This window comes from Saccopteryx bilineata, chromosome 1, assembly GCF_036850765.1.
Source record: "Saccopteryx bilineata isolate mSacBil1 chromosome 1, mSacBil1_pri_phased_curated, whole genome shotgun sequence".
Taxonomy (NCBI): domain Eukaryota; kingdom Metazoa; phylum Chordata; class Mammalia; order Chiroptera; family Emballonuridae; genus Saccopteryx; species Saccopteryx bilineata.
The window spans coordinates 56,706,859-56,719,355 of NC_089490.1; the positions used below are offsets into that span (position 1 = coordinate 56,706,859).

General features: G+C 35.4%; 1 protein-coding gene across 1 annotated transcript in view; it reads right to left on the reverse strand.

Moving 5' to 3' along the window:
• The window catches only part of ME1 (malic enzyme 1), a 194,634-nt gene that overhangs the window by 28,827 nt on the left and 153,310 nt on the right, over positions 1 to 12,497 (reverse strand). The window contains exons 8-9 of the mRNA XM_066254140.1: positions 3,189 to 3,286; positions 1,364 to 1,477 (exon numbers count right to left, since the gene is read on the reverse strand). Coding sequence (XP_066110237.1) covers positions 1,364 to 1,477; positions 3,189 to 3,286 — 212 coding nt within the window. The remainder of the gene's footprint in view (positions 1 to 1,363; positions 1,478 to 3,188; positions 3,287 to 12,497) is intronic.

The window sequence follows — 12,497 nt, forward strand, 5'->3', positions numbered from 1 at the left end:
AAATAATGTAAGTTTTAAAGTAATATGTACTTGATGCATTTTTTTCTGTGACTTTTATATGTAACTCAATTTTTAAAAGAGTTATATATAAGATGATGGTGTTTTCCTTTTTCACCCATTATATTATTAATCCTTAAATATTCTATTTCTTTGAAAAGTATTTTAAGCTTACATGTTATACTTACATAGCTATTTCAAAATTTATTGCACAATTATCCTTTATTTAGGTAAGTATAACATATCACTATTATAATTAAAGTATGATAAAATATATCACTATTTTTAAAAAAATTTTATTTATTGAGTTTAGTGAAGAAAGAAGGGAGAGGGAGAGCGAGAGGGAGAGAGAGAGAGAGAGAGACAGAAACATCAATATGTTCCTGTATGCCTGGACCAGGGATCAAACCAGCAACTTCGGTGCTTCGGTACAATGTTCGAACCAACGGAGCTATCTGCCCAGGGCAATATATCACTGTTGTAAATAATGCTGTAATAATATCCTCATACACAAAACATTGTACGCATCTCTATCTGTGTAGAACAGATTCTTAGAATGGAAATGACTGGATTAGAAGCATAAATGTTTCAAGGTTCATAATACACATAAAACGGTTTTTCAGAAAGTTTATATATATTCACATTTGTTTACATATTAAATTACCAAAGATACTGCTTAGGTTTATTTTTAAAATTCATCTTCATGTGGAAAGGGGATTAGATGTATTTTTCCAGCCATTTAAGGAGGTGGTTTAAGGAGGTGTGATTGATATGCACTGATGGTAGAAATAATAATGCCTTAACAACTGTGTAGCAACATGGTTACTTACCTAGTTTTATTTAGTTCTTACAATAACCTGATGAAGTGATACTATTATCTCTATTAAAGCTGGAAAAACTGAACCACAAGTAAGTTACTGTTGAAACAGGCCATTTATTAAAGTCCTCCTCAGGGATTCCTATTCAAACCCTCAAGACTTTAGTTGAAAGTAGCAGGTAAAAGAGTAGCTATTTATTTTTTCCTCCTTTCTATCTAGTATGCAATTTGACAGAAATCCCTTAATAAAAGGACCTATCCCTAGGTGTTTCATTTGTATCAGTATCAAATTGCCTCTCATGGAAACTAACCGAATTCAAATGGACTGACAACCCACAGAGCCTATTTACATTACCTCACAGATCTATAGCTGAGCCATATTTCTCTTCTTTATTCAGAAGAGGAGACATGACATGGCCCTTCACATATAATGGCCATTCCTATAACACAATGTTAGGTGTGAGATAAGTGAAAATAGCAGTAGTCTTTGAGATGGACCTCCAGAACAGCATATTGATTTTTCTTCTGGTTAAAATGACTGATTCTTACCTTAACTATCAATCCTTTTGAGTCAACCATCCATATCTTTTTTATGGCTTTCTCCTTTGGTAAACCTTCTTTTTCCATGGCCATAACAATCAGCTGTGCAATTCCTAAGGCAGCCTGAGGAAAAGTTATAAAAACAAACATGTTTAAGTTGTTCCACAAATATTATTTCAAGTTACACTTCACTCCATTTTCTCTTTGTAAATAAGAAAGTACAAAGTGGTCGTGCCTGTTGACCTAAAGAGCTATTCACACATGAGCAAAATAATTTTGTCACATCTAGGTTAAACTAACTGACAATTATTTACTCTTCTTATCACAACAGAACCACTATTATGTAGCTTCTTCTTTAGCTACAAATAAACTGATAATATCCTTGATTGTCAGTTTCTTTAATCCTGTTAATATAATTAGGAATTGCTCCAACAAGAAAATATTGAATTTAAGATAATGAACTGGTCAACTTTGCCTAATGGACCATGTATTGCTTTATTGTTGGGTTCAAGCTTCTCTAACTGAATTCGCAGAAGAAAGCCTGGTCATTTGGATGGGACTTTCACCAATTAGGCAATAAAATGAAATATAAAATCTGTGTTCCCAAGCATTTATTTACTCTCTTAAACTGGACAAAGAAAACACTGTGAACTTTCTTGCAAGATTAAAGGAATGAATTTTTTTGGTATTTGATAAATTTTGTTGTAATTTGTGAAATTTCTAAAACCTTATCTGGGACAAATGAGTGACAGTTTTGAATCATCCAACTATGAATACTTCTGTGAAGAACTGGCCTGTGTCATTCAACAAAATCCCCTGGAAATTCAAAGAAATTTACTAAAATTAAGTACAATATACAACAATCCACAGAACTAAAACACTCAAATTTAATCAACTTTTAAATTAGCCTTGATTTTTATTTCAATGTGGAAATGAATTTGTGATTTACATTCTGACTACTTCCACATCTATATCTTATGTTCTAGGTTTGTGTATTTTGTTTGAAGATCAAGTAAAATCAAAACTATAATACACACAATTTCTACCAGTGTAATGTATTTATCCATAATCATATTAAATATGCAAATTTAAAACTACTTAAATTATATATAGTCACAGAGTATTCCTCCATATGTTACATTCTATGATTCTAGACAGATTTTGGCAGTTTTCTCACAAGTACAACTCAAATGACATTTTAATTTTTATTTAAGAATGAATTATTATTGAAGAATCTATTTTTCTTCTTTCAAATGATTAACATATAAAAAAAGATAACAGAAAACAGCATAATTCTGTCTTTCTGCCATCTGCTTCCAACATTACAAAATATTTTGCATATTTTTTGTGTGAATAGTAATGAATAGTAAGTCTATAATTCAAAATATTTTTTCTTAAAAATTTGTATATAATTATATGTGTGAACATTGAATTGTCAGGCAAATTAAGAAAACATTTGTATATGACACTGGAGGATATAAAAGTTAGCATCAGACAGCATAGCTTAAATATTTCTTAAAGGCTCTTATATATAAGCATACATTGGAAACTTTTTTGTTATTGCATGTACCTTAAAAATGCATAATAAAAGACCTATGGCAACATCTGATAATCTTACCAATTTAGAACTGTGAAAAATATCTCTATATCCCTAATGTCTCCTATGAAAAATTAATATGTCTCAATATTTAATTTGTGAATCTCCCAATAAAACCTATATTTACAATACACTATAAATTTGAAAGAATATCTGAAACTTCAAGTTAATAAATAATTAAAATAAATTCTATGTTCATTAGTTTAGGAGAACATAAGTATTATATAAGGCAGGTACCTCTCCAGCTCCTTGGAATAGTACTGTTTGATCAGACAGTTTGTTCTTGGTTATTCGAAGAGCTGCAAGGATACCTGCAACTGCAACAGATGCTGTTCCTAAAAGAAGTAATAAATGCTCTTGAGTAATCCTCAAACAGATCCTGCCAATTTCTAAGCCTCAAATCCTTATCACATCTTGAAATCATTACACAAGAGGTTAACTGGTAAAAAAAAAAAAAAAAAAAAAAAAAAAAAAAAAAAAAGCGAACCTGTGGTTATTGAATCCCATTCCTGCATATAAGGTGAAATAGTCAGTCTATTGATATCAATATTTTAATATATGTTTGAAACTTTCCAAAAAGAAGATACTGTGACTTAGTTTGGTGATGCAATGAATAAGAGCATGGGTTTGGATTCTTATGTGGATTCCAGTTCAAAGTGTTTACTAGCTGAATTACTTTTAGAAAAGTTATTTTGTACATCATTTTCCTTAACTGTAAAACAGTTGTATTATATGATATAAAAGAGTACCAACTGCTATTAGATTCTTCTACCTAATTACTCTAGGGGCTCTGAAATCTATTACTGATCCTCTTTACATAAAATATGCGCGTAGTAAGTGCTTGTTTTGGTGGTAATGATGGTTTTGATACATTTAAAATTTAATGTTATAATTTTCAACTTGAAACATTAACAGTTGATAGCAATTTAAAAATCTGATGTGCTTCATTCTTCAATTGACTTCCTACCTAAATAACCATTGGTGAATCCCAAAGGTGCTGGACAAAATTAATGTAAAATTTATTTAGGATAAAAATTGAGTTTCCCTCATAGCCATAGAAACCTCATCAGTTCCAACTTCATTACTTTGCCATATAAGCTTTCACAGATCACAGAGTGGTCCCTTTGCTTTGAACATAATTACATAGCTCAACTACTTTATGGCTCATGTCTGAAATAAAACTTTGCAGCTTCTTGCAATACCTTGCAGCTGTGTCTGCATTTTACTCCTCTAAAGTAATATCTTACCTATAATAATTCCTAGATCACTCATCTGGGTAATAAAACCTAGTTAATCTTTAAACACACTGATCTGGTTAAAAAACAACAATAACATAGATTAAAATAGGTTCTGATGAATGGACACAGTGAGGAAGTGTTATGTATGCCAAGAACAAAAAAATATATATTTCATTTCACCATCAGTAATTTTGTTCTTTTCAATCTTTTGGTTGTTTCTTTCTTATAGAACTTTGTAGTCATAAATAAGACAAAATAAATGATAATCATAATTATTGAAGAACTGTATGTCTCTTGCATGTTTTTGTTTTTTGAACCAAAATGTGGATCACAAAAATAAAGTGCTTGTAATTTTGAGTCACCACTGCAATAAATTATGAACTATGGTAAGTCATTCTTTATACAAAGGCTATTCTTCTACAGATTATTTAAAATGAAAGTTTGTTTAAAAATATAGCTGATCTGTGTAGGAAAGATACCATGACAGTGTTAGAATGGCAATTGTCACATACAATTACAAATATTTACTGGAATTGTTAAATACATAAAAAATAGAAAAATATATGAAAAAGAGAATTTTAATTAGAGAAATATAGATATCTAGTTACTGGATAAGTACTTATTCTCAAACAGTATCTCAAGCTGTGTCTACCTCAGGCTCTTTTGAAGTAAGTTGGCCTGAAATTTGGATTTGGGGGACTTTAAGTTCCCTTTTAACTCTGATATTGTATCATTTTAAGGGTCTCTACAGATTCTACCAGCACCACAAGACTTAACCAGTTGAAGAATCAAAGTTGGAGTATCATCAACAATCTCTGTATTTGTATTATTGTTTTGGTTTTAAATAAAACTGTGCATTTAATGAATAGGTGATAAAATATTCCTAAAGTTCTTAACTATAATGTGGTGACTTATTTTTAGATGGCTATGCTACATTATTCTGTATTTTAACTCAAAATGTTTCCAGTTCACACATATTATTCCAATTAAGACAAAATAAGTCTCTATCTACTCTGGATATCATCAGGGCCTTATATTTAAATATAGATGCTATTTCCTGAGGACATAATGAAACACCTAAATGTTGCTTCACAGAATTATAGAATAAAATCAGAAAGATATATTTAACACTACCAAAAAGATACTTGAATATGATTTTTGTGCATAGCCTGGTCTGACCTCCTGCTACAACCTTAATTTAAATTTCACTGTGGTTAAAGTAAATGTAGCAAGTTGATATTGCAGAATAATACGAGTTTTCACAGTGAATTGTTCCAAAATAACTTTTGTTTTGAGATGGACAACTAAACTTTTAGTCAATCAGGGAAAGAGAAGCTAATGTTTATTTTTGTACTATCACTATGTTTTAAAGAATACTTAGTATTTAACATTGTTAGTAAGTTACTGAAGTTTCAATTTTCTTAAAATTTTAGAACCTTTTATTTGTATTTGTGTATAACACAACTTTAAAATTAAAACAAGCCACCAGTGAGATATGCTATGCTTTTGCTATGGTAACTAAATGTCAGTCTTACCTTTTATAAAAGAATGGTTTTTCTACTTATAGCATAATTTATTAGTCTAATTTTAATTACTATATATATCACTACTAATGGAGACTGACATGGAATCTAATCATTGGAATCCTCATGTGCTACTAAATACATAGATCAGGTAAAGTGCAAGGACTAGAAGCAGGGGGGGGAAAGAGTGAATTTGTTTAGGCTGGGCCAAGGCATTTGCAGGACATACTACCTGAGCAAAGTATTGAAGGATTAATGAGAGAGAACCAAGACCTCAGACAGGAGGATATACTGTACAGGAAAAGCATGAGCAAAGATGTGGAGGTAGGCACGAATGGTAAAAAAGAGACTGAATACAAAATATAGTTTTCTTTATCCTCAACAAACTCGATTAAAACAACAGAAAGGAGAGAGATTCCAAGATGGTGACGGAGTTGGCGGATGTTTCAACTGCCACATCCCAAAACCAAATTGGATTACAGCTTAATTTAAGAACAATTATCTTGAAAAACCAACTTTGGACTAAAGGAAGAGGAGTCTATAACCAAGCATCACAGAAGGAGCCATACTGAGACTGGTAGGAAGGGTAGAGATGCAGAAAGGGCTGCCCCACTCCCAGGAGCAAGCGGCAGCTGAGGGGCCCTGAGAGACGTGGGTGCTTGGCCCCAGGACGGAGCTCCAACCTAGAGCCCTGGAGCCTAGAAGAGCACCCAGACAGCATTTGGCAGTGAAAAGAGCAGGGTTTTTGTCTGCGAGAAAGAGACAGAGCTAAGCAGAGGCGCCATCTGAAAGGGCCAGAGCAGAAAATTTCATTCACAGCCACTTACCCAGGGCTCTGGTAAAGAGAGCGCTGAAGGGACTGGAGTTGCATGAAGAAAGTATAAAGTTGGAGGCCCAGGGAGAGACACTGTGGAGGACAGCCACCAGAACCCCTGTGCCAAGTCATTCTTCAGTACTGCAGTCGCCATCTTTCTTGGGCAGAGTGTCCCCTCTGAGTGGCATCAGCCTGGAGAAAAGCAACTGCTCTGCCCTTGGGAGTCTCTCCTACTACAGTCAAGGCGAAGTGTCATTCTGAGAGGCCAGGAAGCAGGGGTGCAATGTGATTCCGTTTTCTGGTGTTGAGATCAGAATGTTCCCTACATGCTCCCAGTCTAGGTCTGGTGCTTCCACCTCACAGGAGACTCAGTTAAAACTGTCCAGACGGTGGGCAGACCACCCCTCTGGGTCCCAGAGGCCACACCCACCAGACTCCTGGGGCCACACCCTACTGAGGTCTGTGAAAAAATTCTGGACAGACTGACACCTGGGGCCCAGGGGAAGAGCCACACCCACCAACCTTCCTAATCCCTGAATTGCTGCAGGCTCTAGACTCTAGCAGAGGTTCATTCAGCAGCCGAGCCCAACAAGCAGCCAGCAGACAGAAGCTGCAGAAGGATGGATTCAGGAAACCTTGAACTTTTAAGTGGACTATTCCCCAGGCTCAGAGTGGGTAAAAGCCAGCCTAGGTGCGCAGCTGGTATTTCCATGTGCACCTGGGCCCAGCAGAGGCAGCTACAAACTCTGAATTGCTTGTAGCTCCAAGAAAATTTCTGAGGGCCAGTTACAGGCAGTGTCTCCCACTGGTCTTTGCCAGGTTCCTGCCAGGGAGGCCCAGAGATGGCACATCTAGTGGCCAGCTGTGGAGAGCATCAGTTCAGGACCTAACAACCCTTGCCAGAGTGGTATCCTAAGGAAGGGCTCCTCACACCTGGCCAAGCTGAGGTGAGTTCTGCTCTCTGTGATCAGCATCAGCACAGCGGCTCATGTGCATTGGATAGGGTGGAGCTCCACAGCCAGCCAGCCAGGGTGCTGGATATCCTGCCCTGCTAAGTTATATTGCACAGGGGGAATAAGGAGAGCCATGGAGAATGGACATTCAAAGTGTGGGTCCCTGTAAGCCTATTGTTGGATCTGGTCAAGGGGCTTAGCCAATTTCGGGGGGGGGCATAGTAAGCCCCAGGAGAAGACTCTCTCAGTCTTCCTCCTTGAGACCAGGGCTTCATCAGCTGTAAAACTTCAGCAGAGGGGACTGTTGGCCCCAATCTGAACCAGCTGCTGCTCACCTTGTTGGGGAGAAATAAAATTTGAGTATCCAGAAGTGGCTGAGGGATTAGGCTCAGTACAATCCCTGTACTGAGTGAGTTACTTCCCAAAATACTCCCTGAAGTAGGGGGTGCCAATAGCGTATACCCAACCTTATCAGTCCTAACCCAACAAGCTTGTAACCTGTAGAGGGGTTGGTTGGGTGAAGCCAGTTTGAGCCCACACTGCGGTCTTCCTACAGAAGACTCTGGGAACACCAGGCAGCTGCTAAAGGAGGTGGAACAGCTGAAAAGTGGAGGCAAATCTTACAGAGCTTGGAGCTTTTACAGAGCTGGTGTCAGCTCTAAGCAGGAGAAAGATGATTCTTATACACAGGTTAGTCCCTCCACACTACCCAAGCACAGAAAACACAGACACAAACGGCAAAAAGAGCAGTAGCTCCACACAAGTAGTTTGTAACCATATCGGGTTACAAACAATAGCTGAAACCAACCCAAGAAGATCTACAACCAACACAACTGGAGGCTGGTGGCAGATAGCACCAACCCTAGACTCAGCTAGCTACATAAACAGTACACCTAAAGGAAGAGTCTATACACAGATAAAATGGGTAGACAAAGAAATGTGACCCAAATAAATTAGCAAGAGAAATCCCCAAATAAAGAATTAAATGAAATGGAAATAATTTAAAAGGTTTTCACAGTGGATAAAGCCTCAACCTGGAATACTGAGGTCACCAGTTCAAATCCCAGGGCTTGCCTAATCAAGGCACATACAAGCAAGTACTATAAGTTGATGCTTCCCACTCCTCCATCCTTACCCTTAAAATCAATAAATAAAATCTTAAAAAAATAATTTTTAGGATGCTCAAGAATCTTAGAGCAACAATGAATGGACATAATGAGCACCTAAATAAAGAGATAGCAAGCATCAAAAAGAACATTGAAATCATAAAAAAGAATGAGTCAGAAATGACAAATATAATATCAGAAATGAAGACTGCACTAGAAGGAATTAACAGCAGGCTGGATGAAGCAGAGGGTGGAATCAGCAATTTAGATGACAAGATAAATGAAAGCACGAAAGCAGAGCAGCAAAATGAAAAGAAGTTCAAAAAGACTGAGGAAATTCCAAGAGAGCTCTGTGACAATATTAAGAGAAACAACATCTGCATCATAGGGGTTCCATAAGGAGAAGAGAGTGAACAAGGGATAGAGAATCTATTTGAAGAAATCATAGCTGAAAATTTCCCTAAATTGTTGAAGGAAAAAGTCACACAAGTTCAAGAAGCACAGAAGAGTCCCATTAAAGAGGAACCCAAGGAGGCCTACACCAAGACACATCCTAATTAAAATGCCAAAATTAAGAGACAAAGAATACTAAAAGCTTCAAGAGAAAAGCAGTTAATTACCTACAGAGGAACCCTCATAAGGATGACATTGGACTTCTCCACAGAAATACTTGAGGCCAGAAGAGATTGGTAAGAACTATTTAAAGTGATGCAAAACAAGAACCTACAACCAAGACTACTTTATCCAGCAAGGCTATCATTTAAAATTGAAGAATAAATAAAAAGATTCCCAGACAAAAAAAGACTCAAGGAATCATTACAATCAAACCAGTACTGCAAGAAATGTTAAGGGACCTTCTGTAAAAAGAGAAAAGGTAAACAAAAGAAATCAAGAAAAAGAGGAATGTATATTTAAAGAATAAAAGGGCAATAATTAAGTACATGTCAATAATAACCTTAAATGTAAATGGATTAAATGCTCCAATCAAAACACAGGTAGCTTCATGGATAAGAAAACAGGACCCATACATATGCTATCTACAAGAGAACCACCTCAGAAAAAAAGATACACATAGACTGAAAGTGAAGGGATGGAAAACAATATTTCACACAAATGGATATGAAAAAAAGCTGGAGTAGCAATACTTGTATCTGACAAAATAGCCTTTAAAACAAAGGCTATAGTAAGGGATAAAGAGGGTCACTACATAATGATAAATGGAGCAATCCAAAAGGAGGATATAACCTTTTGGTGGGCAGTAGTGGAGCAAGCAAACGGCACCACGATTGGCCCACAGTGAAAGCTGGAACACCCACTAGTGGGTGGAAGGGACCAGGTTGACAAGCACTGCAAAAATAGGCAGTTTTTATAAAAAGGTTCACCATCATGGATATAAAGGGTGAGATCAACAGCAATACTATAATAATAGGGGATTTCAATACCCCACTAACATCAATGGATAGATCCTCCAGACAGAAAATTAACAAAGAAACAGCAGCGTTAAATGACAAACTTGATCAACTGGATTTAACTGACATCTTCAGAACATTTCACCCCAAAGCAGCAGAATATACATTCTTTTCAAGTGATCATGGTACATTCTCTAGGATAGAGCACATGTTAAAACACAAAATGAGTCTCAATAAATTTAAGAAGACTGAAATCATATCAAGCATCTTCTCTGATCATAATGGCATAAAATTAGAAATCAACTACAATAAAAAAACAGAAATATATTAATATATTTAAAGGCTAAATAGCATGTTATTAAATAACAAATGGGTTAGTAATGAGATCAAAGAATCAATCAAAAATTTCCTTTAAACAAATGAAAATGAACATACAAAAACTCAAAATTTATGGGAGACTGCAAAAGCAGTCCTGAGAGGGAAGTTCATAACATTACAGGCATACCTTAAGAGCAAGAAAAAGCTCAAATAAACAACTTAACCCTGCATGTAAATGAACTAGAAAAAGAACAACAAATAAAGCCCAGAGGAAGTAGAAGGAAGAAAATAATAAAGATCAGAGAAATAAATGACATAGAGGCTAAAAAATAATACAAAATATCAATGAAAACAAGAGCTAGTTCTTTAAAAAGGTAAACAAGATTGAGGAACCTTTAACCATACTCATCAAGAGAAAAAGACAAAGAACTCAAGTAAATAAAATTAGAAACGAAAGTGGAGAAGTAACAACTAACACCGCAGAAATATAAAAGATTGTAAGAAATACTATGAAGATCTATATGCCAAAAAATTGGACAACCTAGGTGAAATGGATAAATTCCTAAAAACATACAATCTTCCAAAACTCAATCTGGAAGAATCAGAAAATCTAAACTGATGGATTACAACAAATGAAATTGAAACAGTTATCAAAAAACTCCCAGCAAACAAAAGTCCTATACTGAATGACTTCACAGGCCAATTTTACCAAACATTCAAAGAAGAACTAACACCTATCCTTCTCAAGCTACTTCAAAAAATTCAAGAGGAGGGAAGACTTCCAAATTTCCTTTTATGAGGTAAGCATTATCCTCATTCCAAAACCAGTTAAAGATACTACAAAGAAAGAAAACTATAGGCCTATATTCCTGATGAACTTAGATGCTAAAATTCTCAACAAAATATTAGCAAACTGGATCCAGAAATACATTAAAAAAATCATACATCATGATCAAGTGGGATTTATTCTGGGGAAGCAAGGCTGGTATAATATTTGCAAATCAATCAATGTAATTCATCACATAAACAAAAGGAAGGATAAAAATCACATGATTATATCAATAGAAGCAGAAAAAGCATTTGATAAAATCCAGCATAAATTTTGATCATTTATGATCAAAATTCTCAGCAAAGTGGGAATACAAGGAACATACCTCAACATGATAAAGGCCATCTATGACAAACCGACAGCCAACATCATATTCAATGGGAAAAAGTTAAAAGCAATCCCCTTAAGATCAGGAACAGGGCAGGTGTGCCCACTTTCACCACTCTTATTCAACACAGTACTGGAAGTCCTAGCCACAGCAATCAGACAAGAAGAAGAAATAAAAGGCACCCAAATTGGAAAAGAAGAAGTAAAACTATCATTATTTGATGACATGAAACTGTACACAGAAAACCCTAAAGTCTCAGTCAAAAAATCTGTAGACCTCATAAATGAATTTGGCAAGGTGGCAGAATATAAAATTAATATTCAGAAATCATTGACATTTTTATACACTAACAATAAACAGTCTGAAAGAGAAATTAAGGACAGTCCACCTCATTATTGCAACAAAAAAATAAAATACCTAGGAGTAAATTTAACCAAGGAGGTAAAAGTCTTTCCTCGGAAAATTATAAAACATTGATAAAAGAAATCAAGGAAGATAGAATCAAGTGGAAGCATATACCCTGTTCATGGATAGGAAGAATAAACATCATTAAAATGTCTATATTACACAAAGCAATCTATAAATTCAATGCAATTCCTATCAAAATACCAATGGCAAATTTCAAAGATATAGAACAAAAATTTCAAAAATTTATATGGAACCGAAAAAGAACACGTATATCCTCAGCAATCTTGAAAATGAAGAATAAAGTGGGAGGTATCACACTTCCTGATATTAAGTTATTCTACAAGGCCATTGTACTCAAAAGATCATGGTCCTGGCTTAAGAACAGGTATACAGATCAATGGAACAGGACAGAGAACCTAGAAATAAACACACGCCTTTATGGTCAATTGTTATTTGACAAAGGAAGTAAGAGCATACAATGGAGTAAAGACAGTCTCTTTAATAAATGATGTTGGGAAAATTGGACAGGTACATACAAAAAAAATGAAACTAGACCACCAACTTACACCATTCACAAAAATAAACTCAAAATGGATAAAAGACTTAAATGTAAGTCATGA